Source organism: Spermophilus citellus (genome assembly GCF_964194105.1).
Source record: "Spermophilus citellus genome assembly, chromosome: 10".
Taxonomy (NCBI): domain Eukaryota; kingdom Metazoa; phylum Chordata; class Mammalia; order Rodentia; family Sciuridae; genus Spermophilus; species Spermophilus citellus.
In genome coordinates, this window is record NC_138197.1 from 51,505,680 (window position 1) to 51,531,056 (window position 25,377).

The 25,377-nt window shown below is 37.0% G+C and overlaps 1 protein-coding gene across 4 annotated transcripts in view; it reads right to left on the minus strand.

Moving 5' to 3' along the window:
• The window catches only part of ITPR2 (inositol 1,4,5-trisphosphate receptor type 2), a 502,163-nt gene that overhangs the window by 89,169 nt on the left and 387,617 nt on the right, over positions 1 to 25,377 (minus strand). For all 4 annotated transcript variants that reach the window (XM_081311949.1, XM_081311950.1, XM_081311951.1 and 1 more), the window contains 3 exons: positions 15,978 to 16,085; positions 11,207 to 11,399; positions 7,608 to 7,733 (listed from right to left, as the gene is read on the minus strand). In XM_081311949.1, the coding sequence (XP_081168075.1) occupies positions 7,608 to 7,733; positions 11,207 to 11,399; positions 15,978 to 16,085 (427 nt within the window). The remainder of the gene's footprint in view (positions 1 to 7,607; positions 7,734 to 11,206; positions 11,400 to 15,977; positions 16,086 to 25,377) is intronic.

Genomic DNA, 25,377 nt, shown 5'->3' on the forward strand with positions numbered 1-25,377 from the left:
AAGTTTAAAAATATCTTTCTTTTAAAAAGAAGTACAATTCAATGACATTTGCACTGACATGCAGAATCAAGGAATCCTCTGAAGGTTGTGTGTGCTCCATCTGCATAAGTAAATCAAGGGGCAACATTCTTGGGCTGACTGGATCAGCTCTGGAACTTCAAACTCCTGTCCATAGGATGACATTGCCACAGGGGATACAACAAAATGGAGGTTTTCCCACAAATTCCTTTAGTAAGTATTCCATGATGACTCTTATTCTTTTGGCCACACCTGTTTTTATTATTTTATAAATTTATTTCTGCATGCAAAACACCTTGAGTGCTTTGGGGTGGAGAGCTTTTGTACGATCACTGAAACCCTGGGTTGTCTGGCCTCCTTTAATGAATTCTGTATAGACTTTAGTTCATAGTGCTAATAAATTTCAACAATAGACTGATACTGTCAGATGTTGTGTTAGTCAGCTTTTCATCACTGTGACCAAAATACCTGACATAAACAACTTAAAGGAGGAAAGATTTATTTGGGCTTGTGGTTTTGAGCTTTCCTTCTAAGGACAGTCGAATCCATTGCTTCGGGCCTAAGGTGAGGCAGAACATGATGGCAGAAGGTGAAGCAGAGCCACGCTGCTTACCTCATGGCAGATAGGAGGCAGACTGAGTGAGAAAGAGGTTGGGGACAATACATGCTCAAGGGCTCACTTCAACTACGTCCTAACTCCCTAAAATGCCATCAAATTATCAGAGCCCTCATGCTCCAAACACTTCCCCACTGTCCTATCTCTGAATGTTGCTGCCTTGGACACATGAACCTTGGGTGGGGGCATCTGATATTCCGGATACAAATCATAAAAAAAGTTTACAACAAACAAAAAATATCAGTGAAGAGCATTAGTTTAGACATTAACTTCTGAAATGCTTGTTTTTATCATGTTGTCTCTTGCTATAGTCTGCATACAGTATGAGTGTGTTCCCCAGAGATTCACAGCCTGGAAGCCTGGGCCCCGGTATGGTTGAGGTGGTAAAATTTTTAAGAGGCAGGGCCTACTGCAAAGTAATTAGGTCATGAGGGTACTGCCCTGGGAAGGAATTGATGCAGCTATCACAGGACCAACACAGTTCTCTCCAAAGCAGGTGTTATAAAGTGAGGCTATCCTGCGGGCAGGGTTTTTGCACACGGTCATTTCCACATCCACCTTTCTGTAATGTTGTGAGTTATAAGATGTCATGTTGTGACGAGGGCCCTCACCAAGGGGTGAACAGATAGGACCATCCAATCTTGAACTCCAAGTCTCCAAAACTGTGAGCTAAATAAACTCTCTCTCTTTTTTTTTAATGAAGTACCCAGCATCAGGTATTTTATTATATCAATACAAAATGATCTAACACATGTTTTATAGCAAACAATGATGAAAAAAGATTGGGAAGAGAGGTTTGATATCCCCCATAATCAAATTTATCTGGCAAGATTCATTCAGGGATTGGGAAAGAAAAGGGGTAAACGTCCTGAAAGTTACATTCAATTTCTGTTTCCAATGTTAACAAAATGGACATGGTACTTGTGTTTATTTTGATATTGGCTTATAATCATTTTGTGTCTACCAAAACAAAGCCCAACCACCAACTGCCTTGACGTCACAGATCTCAATGAGAAAAAAAACGCCTTTAGGGTCCTCTTATCCTTATTAGGACTTGGGTCTCCTTTAGAATGCAAACCCTAAGGGAGAGGGCCATCTTGAGGTCTGTCACAGGGCTTGTCTTGAAGCAATAAATTAAAGTTCATTAAGTAAACAGAAACATACTCTGTGAGTTCATTTTAAGTAGGCAGTTAAGTCTATTTATAAACACTCCAAGTTGTAAAGCTTTACTTTCAAGTATATCAAAACTGCCAACATCTTCAAGGCACATTTAACAATTTTCTGTCAATCATGTGACTCTTCAGTGTCATTCACAATGTCTTGGTATGACATTCTTGAAGTCCCAGATTTGGCACAGATAGCCACACTGGGTGTTAATGCGTGATAAGATAGCCACATCTTTACTCCTCTCCATATAGTATCAAGCTTGGTGAGATTTCCTCCTGATTATACAAGAAATTAATAGCCATGTGCTTAAAATTGGTTGCTTTCTAGAAAGAATTCCAAGGGTGTCTCACACAGCCCCTTGTACATAGTTTAATGATAAATATATCCTGAGGAATGAATAAAGAAGCTTAAAAATTATTTTAAATGACTATTAATTGATAATGATAACTGTAATTTTATCTTCCATAAGAATGATCCTATTGTTTTCTATCTGAAGATTCAACACGAAAAAAAAAAAAAGAAAAAGAAAGAAAGGAAATTAAAATATAAAACGTCTCTGACAAACTCTAGAACAGATTGTGCAGATTTTCAAAGCCAATCCTCACCCATTAAGGGGGAAGGTTATCTGTCTTCTCAGTACAGTATATTTCTACCAATTTTCTATAAGGAGCATGTATAATATTTATAATGGAAAATATTTTTAGAAATCCCCCTATACATTTATAAATCTTAGAAAGTAGGAAGTTAAGCCTTTATAAAAGAAATTTTAGGCAGCAAAATTGGAAACTCAATTCAGTTCACATAATGGAACGCTGCTATCTACCTCAATCTACCTCATGCTAATTTGTTTACGGCTTCCTGTATAGGGCAAGCTGCTTCTTGGTCTCTCTCCATGGCCTCTGCCTCCCACATAGGTTCATAAGACTCTCCTGTTTTTTTTTTTTTTTCTGCCTAGTCCAGCTAAAGTAGACATCCATCCATAAATCCATGGGTTTTCCTTGTGTCTTTCTCAACTTTTTCTCCTTTAATCATACCAAGAACTTTTTAAGGACAAGGACAGTTTTCCTAATATTAGAATTTCTAGGATCTAGCATGCTGCCTGAAATTTGGTGGTACCCCATCAATGCTTATGCTTATTAAATTGAATGCACTGAAATACCTTGAAGAATTTATTTATTTTTTAACACAAAGCACTTGTAGGGAAAAAAAATTACCTACAAAATTGAAATACACACACACACAAACATACTCATTTTTATAAATCACATGCTATCTTGCTATAAGAAATTCCAATGGCAAAATTCTCTCCAATGACTAGTCTGCTTTTGCCAAATGCAGTCCTGGGCAGAGACAATTGGCATGGCCATCTTTAATTTCTGAGCAGATATCCAGGAGATTTCCTAGCATCAACAGCTGCTGTGCTAGCCTGAGATGAGAGGACATTCTCTATCTGGAGTAGAGGACAGAGGGTACTTTTCAAGTTGTCCTCTGATAATTGTCTTCCCCATAATATCTCCCTTTAATTACTGTATACCAGTGCCATGGCCAAAAGGGAACACTATTCTCTTAGTTAATATTGTACCCCCTTGTAAACCAGACTTGAGGCCTAAGAAATCCCCAGTGGCTCTGTTGTTATCAGGCTGGAAAATACACCTTGAGAAAGCATCAACAGCCCAGTCCCTCTGCCAGCCCCTCAGCTCTCATGCTCCCATTGGTCTCTGTGGCTCTAAAGTAACATGCATTAAGGTTTGGGGTTGGAAAGGGTGGCACACATTAATCGGAGGTCTCTTTTTTGGCTCAAGATTTATTAGGAGATTTCATGATCAACATGATCAATATCTACACACAAAATTATGAGGATCTCAGGGTAAAATAGATCCCCTATATTTATTTATTTATTTACTTATTTTTCATTTTAAACTTCATTTGCAAACTCTTTAAGACTTGTGTAATAGTTGCAAAAATAATGCCCCCCCCCAAAAGATCCTCCATACCTTTTACCTAAATTCCTCAATGTCAAACCTTATATAACCAAAGATCAACATCATTGATGAGGCATTTTTTATCTAACCTACTTGATCAAAGTTGGCCATATGCCCAACTAAAATCTTTTTTGGGGGATCACGATGCATTTAGTTGTCACATCTCTTTCATCTCTCTGTTTAAAAAATTTTTTTTTTGTAGTTGTAGATGGATGGAGTGCCTTATTTTATTTTATTTTATTTTTTTTTTAATATTTATTTATTTAATTTTTTTTTTAGTTCTCGGCGGACACAACATCTTTGTTAGTATGTGGTGCTGAGGATCGAACCCGGGCCGCACGCATTCCAGGCGAGCGCGCTACCGCTTGAGCCACATCCCCAGCCCGAGTGCCTTATTTTATTAGTTTATTTTTATGTAGTCATGAGAATTGAACCCAGTACTTCATGCATGCTAGACAAGCACTCTGCCACTAAGCTGCAGCCCCAGCCCTCTTTGATCTCTCTTAACTCGGACCATTCTTTAATTTTTGTCTTTCATAAGCCTCATAAGAGACTGAGGTTGTGGCTCCGTGGTAGAGCACTAGCCTAGCATGTGTGAGGCGCTGGGCTTGGTTCTCAGCATCACATTAAAAAAAATAAATAAACAAAATAAAGGTATTGTGTCCATCTACAACTAAAAAAAAGAAATTAAAAAATAAACCTGATAACTTTAATTATTATAATAATTACTAGCTGATTATTTTATAGAATGTCCCTGATTTGGAGTGTGTCTGAAATTTCCTCAGTTTACTCACCATTTTTGGTAAATGATGTTATATGTCCTTGTTGGTACCTTTTGTCAGAAGCCACATGATGTCACCATGTCTCATGACTGGCAACATGAAGACTGAATGCTTAAAGTGATTTCTACACTCTAAAGTTACCACTTTTCCTTTTGTAATTGGTAAGTATATCATGGGGAGACACTTTAAGAATCTGTGAACATCCTGTTTTCATCATATAGTTACCCCTTATTTTTAGCACCCATTATTGATTCTTACTGCTGTGATGTTTGTCAAGTGGTGATATTCTATTTCCGTCATTCTGCCTACATTTTATTAACAGGAATACTATTATAAGGAAGAATTCTTTTTTCTCACTACAAATATGGATTCCTGGATTCTTTTTTTATTCCATGAGTTATAATGTGTCACTTTCAATAATTTTTTTCTCAAAGTTTTCTCAGATTTGGCGACGAGGAGGCCTTTTAAGTTGGATCCTGTGTTCTTACATGTCCCCATCATTTTTTTTGAGCACATCTTAGAAGAATTTTAATGGTCACATAATCCATCTTTTAATGACTTCAAAGTGCTCCAGGAGAGTAATGGTTCAGCCTGTTCGAAAAAATTCAGCATCAAAGAGCTTTCACCACCAGCACAGAATTCTTCTCCAGACAGTTCTGGTGGCCAAGTGTAGTTATCAGCCTTGACTTTCCTTCCTTGGCCTTCCTAGAGATGCACAGTGTGCAGCTGAAGTTTGGAGACTATGCTGTGACCTAGATTTTCAACCTTGCTCATGAAATAATAACTAAATCACTCATCTGGAACTGTAATCTTATGACCAGACTCATCTTGGGGTTCTACATTGCCCCTTTCTTCTAAATACCAAACCCACACCCAGATAACTTTGAGACTGAGCCTCTCCTCGGTTGCTACTGTTAGTTCCTTTTCAAGGGAAAGTTTGCATCTGCAGCTGATGATGGGGCACCATGTTTTCCAGGCTCGTGTTTGTTAGTCCTATTTCTTTTGGAGCCAGGAGAACAACTCCAAACCCATCTATACATGTGGTTTTCAGTCTTTGTTCAATGATTAGTCACATCAGAAACACCTTGAGAACTTATTTTTAAAATAGAATTATTAGGCAAATCTGAAACAGGTGAACCATCCATAGAACAAAGTACTCACTTTACAGGTTTTGTCAGGAAGATTCAATGAAATTATGTATGTAAAGTGCTGAGCATTTTGCCTGATCCAATCTAAATGGTAAATGACATCAGCCACTATTATTATTATCAATATTACTATTATAACTATTATCAGTCAGGTTAGTATTAAAAATACATCCAGTGTTCTGCTTTCTCCTGAATGAGTAAGGAACAGTGGTCCAGGTGGATGGCATTTCCCAACACCATTTCATGCATAATAGGTGGAAGCAAAGGCTGTATGCCTCATCTCTGCTGGTCATGTCAGCGACATCACAGAATGAAACTGAGGGGACATGAGGTCATGTATGAAGGAGCACCTGCTATCTACATGCATCCAGTACAATCTTTCATGAAGAAAGGTCCCAGATTAGAAACAAAAGGTTTAGACTTCTACTCTGAGATCAGCCATGTTTTCCTCTCTGGGTTTCCATCTCTGCATCTGTCAAATAAAGGTTTCATACTGGATGAATTCTAGAGTTGCTTCCAACTCTGAAACTTTATGCCTTTATTAACTGGGACTCTGCCACCTAGTCTCAGCGGTCTGTGTGCAGATGATAGTGATTTATCATTTCATGCTGGACTTCTCTTGTCACAAGAGTTACACTCCTCAGGTGCCAAGAGTTCACATTAAAGGAGACCAAACACAGGGCCGAAGAGGCCGGCCATTTCCACTTCCTAGTGCAGTATAGATGGCCAAAGAGTTGCTACACTTTTCACTGATATTTAACTCACGCATCCACCTTATTGACAAAGATTCTATCAGTGGCAATGTCTTCTAATGAAAGAAAACTTTTTTTCATGACCACACAAATTGTAGCTGAAGGTTAAGACTTTAATATCTTTGATATCTATAATGGACTTGTAAAATAGAAAATTACTCCGGGATTCCCATTTTTTGTCTTACCTCCAGTTCATCTGAAATGAGCTTAAATACTGTACCTTATAACAACCACAGCTCAACTTTATCAAATGCTTAACAAGGTTCTATTCTAAATGCTTTACCTATAGCAACTCCTTAAATTCTCACAATAATCCTGTGAATACGAAGCACTTTATAATTATCATTTGAGATACAAAAGTATTTCATATTATCACTTGATGATTTTTTCATGCCCCCCCACTCTTTCCACGCCCACTGTAAAGGCATCTACTTGTTTCCTTCACTTGTAATATATTTTCCCATGTGTGCTATCAAACAAAATTTATTTCTCAAAACCCTTAAGCAGGGCTGGGGATGTGGCTCAAGCGGTAGCGCGCTCGCCTGGCATGCGTGCAGCCTGGGTTCGATCCTCAGCACCACATACAAACAAAGATGTTGTGTCCGCCGAGAACTAAAAAATAAATATTAAAAAATTCTCTCTCTCTCTCTCTCTCTCTCTCTCCTCTCTTTAAAAAAAAAAAACAACCCTTAAGCATATTTCTTATTTCCCATTTCACTTAAAATGGTATTTATCTCATCTTTGCCCTTATAAAACCACATGCATTATTAGTTTAATAATATTAATTTCATAGTCAATATCCATTATTCTCTATTATTATATTCTGTCTTATACTGTGCATTTTAAAGATTATAAATATTTAACTTTCTATATTATTACATATAATATTATAGAATAAAAACCAAAAATTATAGGTTGCATATATGTGCATGTATATCTGAGATTTCTTTTGTAAAATTATATTCCTCTTGACCACAGTTTACTGAACACTCTACTTACCATCATGCTTTCAATAACAGAAAAATTTATTTGACAATAATTAAACTTTCCTTATTTCGGAGCTGTTTATGGTTAAGGAACTTATGTAGTATATTAATTTTAGAATTTTAAAACATTGATCATTTGAAGAGACAAGCACTTGCCTTCATCTCCATCATCCCCAAATGGGTAGAAGAGAGCAACTGCTAGATTGATGAACACGGCCAGGTTGAAAGAAATGCTCCCCCAGAGAGAGATATGTCTCGAGAACCAGAACAGAGCAGGGTTGTCTGGAAGCAGAAAGTGCAATGGGTCAGAACAGAAAATAAATCTGGATTTTAACAGGTAAGTCTAACTGAAATAATATTGCATTAAATCCATTTTTGTAAACTACTATAAAATCATATTTAAGTAAACATCAATTATGTCTTAATTTATTGAAAATAATGAATACCACAGGGAGATTTCTATTTCATTCCTTCTTTTATCCTTCAGCCAGTTTACACCTACCCTACAGTAGAAGACTGAGTAATTTTGCAATTACTAATGGTGGTCAGAAAAGGTGGTTCTGGCTAGGTGCAGGGGCTACTTGGGAAACTGAGGCAGGAGGATGGCAAGTCCAGCATGGGACATTTAGTGAGGTCTTGTCTGAAAATAAAAAATAAAAGGGCTGGTAGTGTGGCTCAGTAGAGTGCCCCTGAGTTCAATTACAATTAAAAAAAATAAGTAGAAAAGGGGATTCTGTTCTCTATCCCCAGAACCGATTAGAGGGGGAAGGCAGCTTAGGAGCTGTCTGAGGTCCCTTTTAATGAAATGGTATACATCACTGTACAATTTGGTAACACTGATGAACTGGTCCCATTCCCATGCCTTAAAAGTAAAAAACAAAAACAACAATAACAGAAGACCCTAGCACAGGTACAACTACAATGAAAATTCCTATGACACAGCTGTAGTTGCCTAAAATCGGAAACGTAATGCCACAGCACAGTACTATTTACTGAGAACAAGTGATTTATACTATCTACATTTTAAGCCATAATACTTAACAACTTATTGGGTTTGAAACAGCAGAAAAATATGAACTCTGCAAAAAGAAATATCTCTAAGTGGGAGAGAGACTTTGCAGAACATTTTTAGAAACGGGACTCCATGTCTGTTATCAGAAATGAATTAGTAAACACATCTACTGAATGTCATCTACCTTAACTGAAACTCACTTCTTTCTTTTTTTATTTGTTCTTTTTAGTTATACGTGATAGTAGAATCTATTTGGATATATTCATACAAACATGGAACATATCTCATTCTAATTAGGATTGTGGCATGCATTTTTAGACTCTCCTAGTAGCACGTTTGAAAAAAGTCAAGAAAGAAATTATTCTCCCTTAGCATTTTACCACATAGAGCCATATGGAATAAAGTGACATTTTATTTCAGAGGTTCACTGTGGTATATTCATATTCACCCATAGGAAAGTTTGTCAGATCCATTCTACTGTCTTTTCTATTTCTTATCCCTCCTCCCTTTTCTTCATTCCCCTTTGTCTAATCCACCAAACTTCTATTCTTTCCCTCCTCCAACCTTGTTGTAGGTAAGCACCCACAGATCAGAGAGAACATTTGACCTTTGTTTTTTTGGGATTGGCTTCTTCCAGTTAGCATGATAGTCTTCACATCTATTCATTTACTGGTGAATGTCATAAAGTCATTCTTTTTTATGGCTGAATTATATTCCATTGTGTATATATACCACAGTTTCTTTATCCATTCATCTGTTGATGGGTAGCTAGGTTAGTTCCATAGCTTAGCTAATGTGAATTGTGCTGCTATAAACATCAGTGTGGCTGTGTCACTGAAGTATGCTGATTTTATTTCCTTTGGATGTATATCAAGGAGTGGGATAACTGGGTCAAACAGTGGTTCCATTCCTAGTTTTTTGAGGAGTCTCCCATACTGCTTTCCAGAGTGGTTGTACTAATTTGCAATCCTGTTTATTGATTGGGTTATTTGGGTTTTATTTTTATTTTTATTTTTGGTTAAGCTTTTGAGTTCTTCGAATATTCTGGAAATTAATGTCTTATCTTATGTGTAGGTGGCAAAGATTTTCTCCCATTCTGTAGGTTCTCTCTTTATGCTCTTGATGATTTCCTTTGCTTCGAAGAAGCTGTTTAGTTTGATATCATCCCATTTATTCTTTCTACCTCTTTTAAATAACTGAACAGACATTTAGTGCATTCAAGGTTGACTAGCAGCCCAATTTGCCCTAGGCACCACCACCCTTTGTTCTCTAACTTTTAATATCTTAACACCAGGATTAAAATACTGGAGTTAATTGTGCGGGAGGCCTATTGATTTTCAAGTAGAGGTTAGAAACTTTTCAGATATACCCTGTGAATCCCCATCTAGCGCCTGCTGTTCACTTAGAAACTATTCTTCTGTTCAGTACATGTTGTTTTTCTTCCCTTGGGATGGAATATTTCATGCTAGAAAAAGCTAGCCATGGCATTTTATTGACTAATATTCTGCTTTTTAAAAATGAGGACTCCTAGTTCACAAATGATGGAAATGGCTGTTTCCAAATTTTAAAGTGAAATGTACTTTGGAAATAATTTTCAGATTTTGTTCAGACATAACAAGATATTTATGTAAATAAAAAGCACAGACTCCAGGGCAGCTCACTATTCAATTTGCTTTTTGGTCAGGAGAAAATGCATGGTTTTCAAATGTCTCAGATAAAACTACTGAGTCCTTACATATATTTTGGACACTCAAAAATGTCACTTTATTCCTTAAGGTTCTATGTGGTAAAATGCTAAGGGAGAATAATTTCTCTCTTGACTTCTTTCATACGTGCTACTAGGATGAGTCTAAAAATGCATGCCACAATCCTATATCCAAAGATGTGGTTCTCAAGCTAAATTCAAGTTCACAAATCATACTCACTAAGGTTCCTAGAAAACTAGAAGGATGAACAGAGGCCAGCTTATCTGGGAAACCTCTCCTAAAGACAAAACAAACAAACAAACAACAACAACAAAAAAAAAACCACCAAAAAACCTAATCAAGAGCTTCCCCCTACCAATTTTTGTTAAAAATTCACGATATCCCTTATCTGGGAAAATAAATTAAAATTTATTTAAAGTTAAAAAAATTTAAAATATTAAAACTCAGTGTTTCCAAATAGATTGGAGGTCTGAGATATAAGTAGTGAGAATGATTTTTAACTGTAAAGTTATATCACTTGCTCTCTCTGAATACAGGTGTCATGAAAGGTTTGGCTTATTTGATATGGAAAGGGAACCTATGTTAAAAGAAAGGATGACTCTCAAAAAAACACCGGACAATCTATTCCATCCCAGGAAAATAGAGAAAAGCATGAGGAGTCCACTGGTCCTGACATCCCCCCACCCTGTTCACTGACTATCAGAGGCCAGTGGTACCTATTCATGGACTTCAAATCTGCAGCTGCCCAGTGGTTCAAACTTACAGCTGCAAACTTGCATTTCATAACATGAATTTAAAAAATAGGATCATCACTGACAGGCAATGTGTAATCAGACCTTTCTGCATTCATGCAGTCACAGGTACCTGTCTCCACTTATAGACTAGGCTTACACTCTTAAGTCTGTAAGTGGCTTCAGTGACATCAGACTGGAAAGAAATTTAAAAACTATTTAAGTGAATTGGCATCATGTGTCCCCAAAGTACCAACTTATCTACTGCTATGCACAGAACTAGTCCTCTCAGGTCTTTGTACTTACTCCTGATTTTCTTTTGCCACTTCATCTCATTGTAGAGATCTTCTGTTTGCTGGAAGAAGTCATTCACTTTGCTTCCTTGTTCATCCCTCTCAGTTGTATTGAACACACGGCACTTGGATTCACGAGTGAGGAACTCACAAATATTTGGGACAGGAAAAACGATTTGCTCCATGGTCCTGTCATGCCGAACAATCTGAAAACAATAATTTGCATTTGATTTTAGCCTTTTGCACACCCGAGTCTTAGACTATTATTTAATTTTCAGCATGAGTTTATTTACTAATATTTTATGAATCCAGTATGAAAAAAATGTGCTGGCTTAAAATCCCTAAAATAGTCCTTTACTGTACTTTATTTTGCATTTTACCTTTAAATAAAATAAGAGCAATTAATTGACATAGTAGCATACTGTATTACAAATAAGAAAAAATTAATCTTTCATTCTGAGTTAGCATTAAAGTTTTGCCATCTATTTTTTTTTCATGAAGTACACCAGAGAACGAAGACTGTCTTAATTAGCAGGTGACTGGCTGTCGCCTCAAACCCAGCCCTTAGCATATTTGTGTTTTATTCCTGGTCTGTTCTTCCTGAGAGGGATCTTGGGTAACAAGTGACATTCAAGTGCATCCTTAGTTCTACAGGGAAAGGTGTTTCATATTATTAAAGTGTTCTCCTATGCATGGCAAAACCTATTTTTTGTAGGAACAACACCGTTTTTAAGCATGTGCCCACACATGTATAGTCATTATTTTGGACACCCCTTAATTGGTATTTGTGACCATTTAACTTTAGACCAAAAACGAGGCTGAATATTTTCACACAGATTCACTATGTAACAAAGAATTTATGAAGCTTAAACTTCAAGGTTCATTTCAAGTCCTTAGGAATTAATAAGGATTGGTCTAAATACAGAAGAGTAATTTTATTTCCCTTTGCCATTGACTAGTTTGGGAGTGGGCATATGACCTAACTCTGGAAAATAAGGCATAAGAAGAAATCTCTAGGGGCATGGGGGTGGTGGTGGGTGTTTCTAGAAAAGATTTTACTTCCTAATAAAGGCAGAGAGTCACCTGGGACAAAATAATAATGGCCCCAAACCAAACACAGAAAACACAAGCTTTGTTTTGTTTTTTGTTTTATACCCTGCACCCTCTTTCTTTTTGTTTAGAATAAAGGGTGGTATAAAGGTGTGGACCTTGAAACTCTGCAGCCTTGAGGCAAGGTGAAAGAAGAAACCTAGCAGAAGCATGAAAAGCCTACATGCTTGAATCAGTTGTGGGAGTGCTTACACCTCCAGACCTCCCATCAGATGATAACATGTTTTTGTTGTTTGAATAACTGTGAGTTGGTATTCTGTTAAACTTATAATTGAAGATATCCTACACAATATGTGGTCTAGTCAAACTACAAGGTAGAATACTGACATAAAGCAAACAAGATAAAATTTAGTAGTGGTAAATAAAACTTCCTGCACATAGACTAAAAATAAATTATATAAAATAATTGTACATATATGGTATGGTAAGCAACCATCTGAAAAAATTTTAAAAAACGTTTACTTGATTAAAAAGTGTCAAACACTAAAAAAATCTCAGGGTGCATTAAAGAAATGGAATCTTGATTATTATAAGACAAGCTATTCAGTCCCTTTATGAAATGTCATGTTTAATTCTGGTTGTCACATTTTACAAAGGGCATTGACAAACTGGAGGGATTACTGAAGTAAATGGAATAACTTAATTGCAAAGAGCCAAATATGGTTAATTTTTTCCACAAATCATTCAACAAATGCTTATTCAGTCTTTAGGTGAGGAGCTTTGGGGAAATCAAAGTTGAAAACAATGTGAGCACCTATCTATAAGAACCTGAGGTTTAGCAATCATGACAGTTCTTCAAATGTCACCACCAAGCTACCATGCTGAGAGTGGAGGAAATATTCTCAACAGAGAGTAAACTTTATAATGAGCTAGTGAAAATTCTTTGTTTAAGAAAAACCTTTCTGATTATTAGGGTTGTTCCAAATTAAAGCAATCTCCTTCAGAAGAACTGAGATCTCTGTTATACAAAGAATTTAAAGTAGAAGCAACATAACTACAGGGCAATTCCTTCTTAGACAGACACATAGACATGAGATACTTTCTATTTCCTAGGGTCATTAAGTCTATAATTTACAGATAAATTATTATCCTCAATAATATCAATTATTATAGTTACACTCTGGATACAATGTTTAGTTTTGGAAATACAAAGATAATTGAGACCAGTCCCTGTCTCAAACTGAAAACAAGTGAAATATACATAAAGCCAACAATACTCCAGAGTGTGATCGGCATTGAACTAACAGAAGGACTAAAGTGCTATGGAAACTTCTATGGAAACCTGTCGGGGGGGATGGAATTAGTGAATGCCTGGAGGAAGAAGGGGAGCCCCCTCTGAGAAGGTCATTTAAGCTGATTTTTGAATGAGCATGAGAACTGGTCAATGTGAAGAATTGATACCATCAACCCAGACCCCTCCTTTGAAACCTGGACTTCTATGTTTAATTTCATGGGTGTACCACCCTTACCTCAAATTCAGTTTACCTAAGAATAAACAAATAATCTACCTTTTAACAGCAAAAATTCATTCTCTCCCAGGATTTCCATACATGACACCAACTTTTGTCTGTTTATTCATCCTACAGCCCAGGGGGCATCCTTTTCCACACCATTTTACTAATTTTACACAGGCGCTATAGTTTGGAACCCAAAGGTTCATGTGTTAAAAGCCATTCAAGGTAGTGAAACTTTGGGGAGTTTGGGACTAGCAAGAGGTCCTTAGACCTAAGGAGTCATGCCTTTGGTATTGTTCTCCTCTTCTCCTTTTGCTTTCTGGATAATGAATGGTTTTGCTCTACCATGTGCCCCTTCCATGATGTACCACCCGCTACAGGGCCAAAAGCAATGGGTCCACCCAAATATGAACTGGACCCTCGAAAATCATAAGACAAAATAAACCTTTTCTTTTTAGTAGTTAATTATCTCAGGTATTTTTTTATAATAACACCAAAACTGACTGATACAACATACAATCCAAATTAATCCCTGTTAGGATGTCTATATATATATATTTGCATGTATATATATTCTCCAATCCAACCGTCTTCAATACTACCATCTCTCACCTTTCCTATTATCACATCATCTTGTCTGATTCACCTGTCTTCCCTAATGCCTTCTCTTTCTAAATTTTTCTCCAAACAGCAACCAGAGTGCTCTTTTTGTAAGAATCATCCCCTCCCTGTGCTCTTTCACATTTTGTCTTCATTCCCTTTTTCTATCTGAAGCCCTCTTCCTGATCATTAGTAAAGAGAAACTTGTATCCAATCTGTAATCTATTCTTGATGGCAGCCTTCTTTATGAAATCTATCCTGAAAAATTTCAGGCACAATTAATTGCTGTTTCCTCTGCACTTCCTTGAGCCTTGTTTATATACTTACTGCACAGAATTATCTTCCATATGTGTGAATTGGTAGTGAGTGCTCAGTAAACATTAACAGAATGAATTGATAGCTCTCTCCTCACTGCTGGGAATCAATAAAACCACCTCCAACAGCAGCTCTCATCTCTCATAGGTATAAACAACCCCCTCTCTCATCTGCCCACTCTACCTGCTATTCCCTGATCTCTTCTGATCTCCTTGCTCGGTACTTTGGTTTCTGAGACCGTCCTCAGGACCTTCATGACTTGATGATCTATTTGTATTAATTCTTTCAGCCTCCTGACTCCCAGTTCCTAAGCACTAGATGTAGTGAGCAATATTTTGGCTCCAGGTCCAGCTTCTGGGCTGCTCTAGGTCAAGTTTGACACCAAAGCTGTGGTACTGTTAATGCTTACAAATGTGAGCAAGGAATTCATTTTGCCACACAAAGTAATAATGCTCATTATTCCAAAGATTTGGCAATAGTAAACAATAAGGTATAGCAATTATATATCCTGAGAGCAGTGATGCCCATCATGCATTCTGCTAAAGATTTAAAAATATTTGCCAAATGAATGCACACATGATTGTAAAAATTAGGACTGACAAGAATCAACTACTCTGCTCACTTCTGCCTGATTAGTTCTGCCAACTAGTGTCAAAATGATACCATAGCTAGTAAATGACAGCCATATGGGTCTCCCAATATATAATGATAAGTGCATTTTGACTCACACCTCCTGAACTCCCACTGGCCATTAAATAAAATTAAATAATATCTAATCTGAGGGGAGGGGTGGCAAGGGGTCAATTGATGCACACTGAAAATGGAAATTGTTGAACCTTGCAAGTTAACAGTCATATGAAAACGTTATTAGTACCTTCTACGTCTTCTACACTTCTATTTTCCTAAGACACACAGAGATCTCTTTTGCATTAAGCCTTCCACAATTTTAAAAAGTAACATTTTCTAGAATCATGACTTCTATAATATTTATCCTGTCTCTAAAATATCACTGCTCTGCAATGATTGTGTCTACAATCAAACAACAAAAATAAAATCACTCTATTAATTTTAGAAAACAATTCACATATAGTTCTGGTAAAGGAAGAAGAAAAAAGAAAAAAGATAACTTTGAAAGATATGCACCTCCTTTTCTTATAGATCCTCTTTTAGTATATACTTTTCAGTTTAAATCACTCAATGCTGCTTCATTGCTCTAGGAAAATATATGAAAATGGTCTCAAATAGAAAGTAAACATGTTTTTTTTTTTCACAGTTGATCCCTTTCAAGAAATAGTAGATGGTTACCTCGATCTGGGCGGTGTGGTTGGCATAATATTTTAAGGCTTCATCTCCTTCATCTGGATCTGATCCCGGTTTGAGCATCTGCTGTAACAGCTTGTTGTGGCGGGCCAACTAGAGAGGGAAAAGGATAAAGGTTTGAGATATTTTCATTTCTCCTTTCCTGGTTCACACTTAAAAATTCCTTTGTCCATTTGTAGATACAACTTCACAGTCCTGGGGTAAATGGCAACTAGTTATATTTCAAGAAAGTAGGTCTATATTTGAAAGGCATAAATAATCAAGTCACTAAGGATCAGCTGTCAACATTTGTTAATTAAATTTATGCTTTCAATAAGTATATGATTGTGCCAGGAAAAATAAATGTCCACAGTGATACAGATGTAAATAATATTCCCTGTAATAAATTTAAACTACATTCACAGATCAAACTGCCTGATCAACAGTGCAATAGATCAGAGGGTAGTGGAAGTAATATAAAAGGTAGCTTCCTGGTGGGCATAAGTAGTCCTCTGTATTTCAGAGGATTTCTCTTAAGGCATCTAATCAAAGTTTCCCATCAGTAGTTTTTACTGAAGTCCTTTGCTTTATCATCTTAAGTCTGTCAAAATTGGCACTTCATGGGTATAGATTTCTATTTTACTGTAATTGAAACTGGGCATTTAAAAAAAAACAAAAAATTCATCTTAAATTATTTCAAGCTACTACTGTAAATCATTCAAGAAAATCATTTCCTGATTTTCATTACTACCGTAGAAGTAATCTTTCTCTCTTATTTAAACGTTTAAGATATTTGCTGGCTTGTTCTCTTACTTTGTAGATAATTAGTACCTATTGCCTTTAGAAGTCTCTTTTATGGTTGTCTTGAACAATTCCTGAGACCTTGCAATGTCTTTAACCTTTCAAATGTTCTCTTCCTTAAGATCCCCAAGGATTGCTAGTGATATTCTGCTATATAATTCTTTTACTACTAGCACAGTACACGTGTCTTTTCTGTGTCCTAAGCATTTTAAGTACATGATCTCATTTAGCCCTACTAAGAAATCCTGGGGTACATACTATCATTATCACTAACTCATAGAAAATGTGAAACTTGTCTATAATAACATGACTATAAATCAGTAGAGCCAGTATTAAACTCAAAACAATATGGCTCCAGATTCCGTATTTTATCAACATTATTGAGCAATAAACAAGTCCTTCATTATTTATGAGATCTTAATATAAATATTAACTAGATAGAATGGAGATACATTTGAAATAACAATCTAGGACCAATAAAACCAAATGAGTATCTTCCTTGGAAGTGATAATTTGGTGAGTTAAATATTCATTCCATTGATGCCGCTCTAGAACAAATAATTTTTGAAATTATTATTTTAGAATTGACTTTCAGAAACATTTGTATATCATTCAAGAAAATCATTTCCTGATTTTCACTTATATTTTATATTCAACTAAATGTATAAAATTTTATTAGAAACCATAGTCATGGAATTTGTTGTGACTTATAGGTGTTACTAAAAATCTAAATGAGTTTCAATGGATAAAATTATTGCCACCATTCAGGCACATTAGCAAGTGGCAAAAAGTGGACAGTTCATCAAGGTAAAACTGGCATAATTTATTTAAATATTGAATCTAGGGCACAAGAAGAATTAAGGATGTATTATGGTTTAAATCTGAAATATCCCCCAAAAGCTCCTGTATGAAGGCTTGGTCTCCAGCTGATGGTGCTCTTGGGAGGTGGAAGAACCTTTAGGTGTGGGGGGCCTACCTAGAGGAAGCCAGGCTGCTGGGAGTGTGCCCTTGAGGGGAATCTTGGGACCCTGCCCCTTCCTACGATGCAAGTAGTTTTGCTCCACCATGGCTTCCGCCATCATGCTCAGCCTCACCACAGGCATCCAGAGCAACAAGGCCAAGACTTGGCCTTGGAACTGAAACTTCTGAAACTACAAGCCAAAACAAATCTTTCCAACTTTTAAGATATTTATATCAGATATTTTGTTATGGTGCTGGAAATCTATCACAGGCTGACTCTAAAATTACTGACATGAGCAATTAAGTTTAGAAATGTCATTTACTAAGAGGAAATACAAAGAAAGCAAATTTAGGGGCAGCAAGTCAGGATTTGGGTCTGGATACCTAGAAACTTTCAATGTCACCCTATAAAGGCGACATGGATCACACTGTTGGATAGGTTTGTCAAAAGTTCTAGGGAGAGATAAGGGCTTGATTATATATTTAGGGTTGTCAGTGGTAACAGTTATAGGAAACCATGGTCTAAGCCTCCACATTAGGCACCAAGAGACCAGCCTAAAACTCAACATGGTGTCAATCATGCTAAAGCTCCATGGCATCAAACTGAAACTAAATTACCATTTGAACTTCTAAGAATTCAAGAGAAAGGTAAGAGCCAAATTCTCCAACAGGCCAATTTCAATCTGTGTGACAATGAAGTTCTCTTTATTTTATTTTTTGCTTTTTAGTTCTATTTTAATCTTTACTAAGTAATATGAAGTGACCTCATGTCAACCAGTCAGTTGTTTTTCTGTTGTCTATTTCCCTGCTCCTGTGTTACAGGGAGAGTAACTTTAAATGACCAGTCCACTTTTTGTTCTTCTTTCCTGTTTTCCTCACCCCTGTTCTGTTGATAAAACCAATGTCTTTGCATTTATCCAACTTTATAAAGAATAAGTACTTCCCAAGTCTAGGAAAAGTATTTCCTGTGTCTAGAATCACAAATAAAGCTAATCACGATTTCTAAATAAAATCTGCTATAATTTTGGTTTTTGATGTCACAATATGGCTGACATTTAAAATCATGAACCTCAGTGAAATCATCGAAAAGTGAGTTTAGACCAAGAAAAGAGCTCCATGAAATTCAAAAGAGATAAAGAAGATGAAAACCATTGTCAAAGAAGAGTGAGAAAGCTGGGTAGGCATGCAGACACAAAATAGTGCAATGGAACTTCTGGAAGCCAAGTAAAGAAAGAATTTCAATGTGGAGGGCAGGACCATGGGCATCAAATGCTGCTGATAAGCAAATGGAATGAAGCCTGGGAAGTGTCATTCTGTTTGGTAACTGATAAGCTTGATAGCAGCAGTTCCAGGTGGTGAGGGAAGAAAAGTATAGTGAGTTTATGTAAGAATGGGAGGAGAGGAGATAAAACCAGTGAATGTGAGTACAGGAAACTCTTGAGGACCACTGCTTTGGGGATAGCCAAGGAATAGCTTGCAGAAAAGTCCGAGTTTACTGGAAACTCTGCAAAAATTTTTCCACTAGATTTCGGATTTCATTGATACTGGGTAGGACTGATCCTTTCACCAGTCCTACTTTGCCCCCCAAATTTGGTTTTCCTAGATTCAAGCGTTCACTTGCAGGAACACTTTTAATTTTTAGGCTAGCTAGATAAGGAGAGGGGCAAAAGGGAGCTTTTGGTTTTAAATATAGGAAACGTCAGGCTTGATTTTGAGAGAACAGGAACAATTACTGGAGTGCTGTCAGGGAGTGTGGAATGGTCCAGCACTAAGTGGAAGGCTTTGCCTTAGAAAATGCACCCCAGAGACAGCAGAGATTTGCAGGGGCAGGGGCTAACTGTGACAGTGGGAACACAGAGAAGACATTTTTCCGGTTACATTTATTTTCTTGGCAAAATAGGAGGCTAATAATGAGGATGAAAGAGGAGGCACTGGATATTTAATGAAGCAAAGGTATGAAGCAGTCAGGTAAGGAAAGAGAAGGGCTTGGGGAATATAGTAGGAGTGTCAAGAAGCCTCAAGGGTCTCCTTTCTGTATGGTCACAGAGAGAACAGTGAGCATGTTTGTTGGGTTCTCTCCAGTGACATTCAGCTGTCTGGGTGCAGGCATGCAGGAGACAGAAAGTTGTAACTAATGAGATTTGTGGTTTGGCTGGATGAGGTCAACACCATCAAAAAAGACAACAGGAACTAAGAGTCTATGCAAGGAATTTAAACAGGACTATGGAATCTAAGCTGAATGAAGGAGGAAGTGAAGCCAGGAGGGACAATAAAAAGATGGTAGAATCAATGAATTGTAGCTTCTAATGTGGTTTTTAAAAGGGGTAGTAACTGGGGAACTAGAAGGAAGTACAAGTAAGGCAGAACTAGTCCAAGTGGAATATTTGCAATGGAGCTTATTGACAGTGAGGGCTCACTGATTGGTAATGATGAGTTGCAGGTACACCCATATGGCTAACTGTGTCTCACATCTCCTTCCCACACTGTTTGAATCCACAAGTCTCCCACCTGGAATACTACAATAGCCTTTTTCCCCCATTTTTAAAATTGATTCTTTTTAGTTACACATGATAGTAGAATTCATTTGGATAAAATTATACATGCATATTTATATCTTATTCTAATTAGGATGTCATTCTTGTGGATGTACACGTGGTGGGATTCACTTAGGATTTTTCATATAAGTACACAGGAAAATTATGTCAAATTCATGCAATAGCCTTATAACAAGTCTCCTTGCTTCACCCTTGTCCTCTTGAGTCTAGCCTTAACACAGGAGCTGAGGTGATCCTGCTGGTCAGATTATGTCTTTTTCCTACCCAGAACCCTCACATGGCTATTATCTGAGAGCCAGAGACATGACCTCATAATAGCCCTCTGACCTTCCTACACCTCTCTTCTTCTACCCTCCCCTTGGTGACTCAGTCCCAGCCACACTGGTCTCCCAACTGTCCCTTCTACCCAAGTAGCATGTTATCAACCCAGGGTCTTTGCAGTTGCTATTCTGTTCTGGATTCTCTTCCTTTAGACACCTGCACATCTTGCCCCGCTGCGTACTTCTGGTTTCCTTTTCAATATTGTCTTGCCAGTAACCAAGCTTGAAAAGATCAACCCACCCTCCACCTGCCTCCTCTGCTACATTGAATCCCATTTCCTGCTTTAGTTTTCCCCATAAAACATTATCATCTGACAGTATATTTTGAAATGGATCTGTTCATTAACTCTCCCCCTTCAAGAACGTAAGTTAGGGGAAAAAAAAAAGAAAAGAATGTAAGTTAGGACATGATTTTCATTTGATTCATTCAATGCTATATTTCCAAGGCTTAGAACAGTGTCTTACACATAGTAGGTGCTCAATGCATATTTTTAATCAATTAAATGTAAAATCAGAACTCTTTAAAACTTAGTTGACAGCTTCTTAAGGTAAAGTAACTTAGTGACTTCAATATTTTCTCATTAATTTATTAAAAAGCTTTTACTTCTTTACAGTTACTTTATGATATTAAAATTACTAAAATTGTTTGAAGAAAATAATTCTATTTTATGCACCATAACTAATGGTAAAGAAACCCATACAAAAAAAATTACATTTAGTATATTTTGCTTAGCAGAAACATTTTAGAAACTCTCTTCTTTATGCAGTCTTAATGAGATAATTTACATTTATTCTGTTTTACTGCAGATATAAAGCATTCTAAAAGGCACTTATAAAAAGCTTCTAGGCCTTCTTGTACATGTTCAAAGTCTTAAGCAACATTTTCATTCAGGGTTGTATAAGTTTGCTACACATATCTTGGAAAATTTCAAATATATAATTTTTAAAAAACAATAAAAAAGAAAAATAATTCCAGCATTTTTTCTTTTTTTTTACTTCTCTTGCCTTTTTTAAGAATTTATTTTGAAGTTTCATTTTATACAGGAAATAGGCATAATCACCAATAAGTGAACTTTAAGAACTAAGACCCCAGGAGCCTTCCCTGGTTGGCCAAAAAAAAAAAAAAAAATTCCTTTACGTGCCACAAATCATGCTTCTGGGATATCCTATTTTCTTTTCTTTCTTTCTTTCTTCTTCTTCTTCTTCTTCTTCTTTTTTGTTTTTGCTAACCCCCTGTCCCCTCCCTTCCCTTCTCACCCCTTTGCCCTATCTAGAATCCATCTATTCCTCCCATGCTCCCTCTCTCTACCCCACTGTGAGTCAGTCACCTTATATCAAACATTCGACATTTTTTTTTTTAGATTGGCTAACTTCACTTAGCATTATCTTCTCCAACTGCATCCATTTACCTGCAAATGCCATGATTTTATTCTCTTTTATTGCTGAGTAATATTCCATTGTGTATAAATGGCAATTTTTAAATCCATTCATCTACCACAAATCAAAACTACTCTAAGATATCATCTCACTCCAGTCACAATGGCAGCTATTATGAAGACAAACAACAATAAGTGTTGGTGAGAATGTGGGGAAAAAGGCACACTCATGTATTGCTTGTGGGACTGCAAATTGGTGCAGCCAATATGAAAAGCAGTATGGAGACTCCTTGTGCCCTGCACATTCCTATATCATAAAACTTATCATATTTTATCTTACTCACTATTATTTCTCTCCAGTGGGCTGTGACATTCTTAAGGAAAAGGGCCTGGTCTTATTCATTTCTGTATTCTTAGAGCCAGAAACAAAACTTGGTTCATAAAATAGGCTCAATAAATACGTGTTGAATCTGGCTGATTAATGACATATATCTGTTTGTTAAAGTTAAGCAAGGGCTCAATAAATTCTGTTTCCACCTCTATAAAGAGGAAAGGTGAATAAATCTGATTAGAAATCAGATGATAATTCCCAGAAAAAAATACTTTAATGTTTTTTCTTGCTTGCTTATGATTATTGATGTGCGTATATCCCTTCTGGTAGGTTGTAAGTGATTTAGGCAACAGCTATATGGCAGCCCAACCTTAGTGATTGTGAAATACATGAAATGGTATCAATATAGAGTATTTTTGGTACAAATTTATAATTTGCTACAAATGCAACTTCTCAGAGACCAATTAACATATGCCCATTAGTTTCCAAAAAATTTAAATCCCTTTGTATGCAATTCTATTAAAAGTATTCTATAGAATAACAATACTGCCAACCAAAGGCAATCAATTTTCTTAATGATGGACTCTTTTGCCACATTTGTTATTATGCCCTGCCATGTACCTTTTTTTTTTTTAATAATTTTATTTTTTTATTTAGAGAGTGAGAGAGGAGAGAGAGAGAGAGAGGAGAATCTTTAATATTTATTTTTTTAGTTCTCGGCGGACACAACATCCTTGTTTGTATGTGGTGCTGAGGATCGAACCCGGGTCGCACGCATGCCAGGCGAGCGCGCTACCGCTTGAGCCACATCCCCTGCCCCATCCATGTACCCTTTTATATAACATTAAACAACAACAAACAGCATCCAAAGAAGAAATAGTATTATTATTATATGTTCTGAAAATAAAAAAGGTAAAAAAATGGTAAGTTCCTGGACTGTTTGGCACATCGTGGAGAGATGTCACAGTAAGAAATCTAATTTAAACCCTAATTAAAAACTGAAAAACAGGTATGAAAATATTCAAGGGCTATGCCTTATGACATCCAACTTGACTATTGACAGAGACGCTCACAACAGTACTTGAAATTAGCTGATGTCACTATATAGTATGGTCCAGAAAACTAAAAACAATCAATATTAGTAATGATGAGAGTCTGAACCTGCACAGCTGCCCTGAATGTTAACAAGAATGATATCGTAGGTAGGAAACCCCTGGGTCCTAGAACTACTTGTAATCCACATGAAAATAATTGCCAAAACAGTAGCAATTATTTTATATATGGGAGGGAAATGATATCTATGTTTTGCATGCATAGTTAGTATAGAGTGCCAAAAGAATTTTGCCCAAATGAACACTTATTAGGCTATTATCACAAATAAGAAAACCACGCCTGGGATTGCTTATCAACTACCATAATGACTGGTTTTGGTGAGTGTCCCCCTAAAGGGGACATGCGCCTGTGTGTTAAGGTTTGGTTCTCATGTGTCACACTACTGGGAAGGAGTGGAATCCCCCCCCTTTTTTTTGGTCCTGGGGATTAAAACAAGGGGGAGTTTTATCACTGAGATATATATCCAGCCTTTCATTTTTTATTTTAGACAGTCTTACCAAGTTGCCCAGGCTGGCCTTGCACTTGTGATCCTCCTGCCTCAGTCTCCAGAGTGCCTGGGATTACAGGAGTGGCTCACCATGCTGGCAAGGTGGTAGACTCTTTAAGAGGTGAAGCCAAGTGGGAGGTCTTCAGTCATTGGAGGAGCATGCCTTTGAGGATATTGGGACCCCAGCCCCTTTCCTCTTCCTCCTTTTCAGGTGCCAGCCATGAAGTAAACAGGCTTCATTCTGGCACATGATCCCCACCATAATGGCTGCCTCACCATAGGCCAAAGTAAGGGGGCCAGTGGATCATAGAGTGAAACTCCAAAACTGCAGGCCAAAATAAATCTTTCTTCTTCTTTTTTATTTCACTTATTTATTTTTATGTGGTGCTGAGGATCAAACCCAGGATCTCAAACATGCAAGGCTAGCACTCTACCATGGAACCACAACCCCAGCCCCAAGGTTTAGTCTTTCTTTAAAAGTATTATTACTTTATTCACATTTCACATTCACCACGATGTCTTCTGCTGTGGTGAATAAAGTTTTATTTTTTATTAAATGCTTTTCCACATTTTTCACTTTTGTACGGCTATTCTCCAGTGTGAGTTCTGTTGTGGTGAATAAGGCCTGTTTTATTGCTAAAAGCTTTGCCACATTCCTTATATTTGTAAGGTTTATCTCCAGTGTAAATTCTCCTGTGGCACATAAGGTGTAATATTTGAGTAAAAACGTTGTCACATACTTTTCATTTGTGAGGCTTCTCTCCAGTGTGAGTTCTGTTGTGGCAAATAAGGTGTAATTTTTGACTGAACGCTTTGCCACATTCTTTACATTTGTAAGGCTCTTCTCTCTAGTGTGAGTTCTTCAGTGGCAAATAAAGCCTGATTTTTGAGTAAAAGCTTTTACACATTCTTTACATTTGTAGGGCTTCTCTCCAGTGAGTTCTGCTGTGGTGAAGAAGGTCTATTTTTTGACCAAAAGCTTTGCAACATTCTTTATATTTTTAGGGCGTCTCAACACTGTGATTTCTCCTGTGGCGAATGAGGTTTGATGTGTCACCAAAAGCTTTGCCACATTCTGTACATTTGTAGGGCTTCTCTCCAATGTGAGTTCCTCTGTGGTAAATAAGGTCTGATTTTCGACCAAAAGCTTTGCCACAATCTTTACATTTGTAGGGCTTCTTTCCAGTGTGAGTTCCTCTGTGGCAAATAAGGTATGATTTTTGACCAAAAACTTTGCCACAATCTTTACATTTGTAGGGCTTTTCTCCAGTATGAGTTCTTCTGTGGCAAATTAGGAGTGATTTTTGACCAAAAGCTTTGCCACAATCTTTACATTTGTAGACCTTCTCTCCAGTGTGAGTTCTGCTGGGGCAAATAAGGTGTGATTTGTGACCAAAGTCTTTGCAACATTCTGTACATTTGTAGGGCTTCTCTCCAGTGTGAGTTTTTCTGTGGCAAATAAC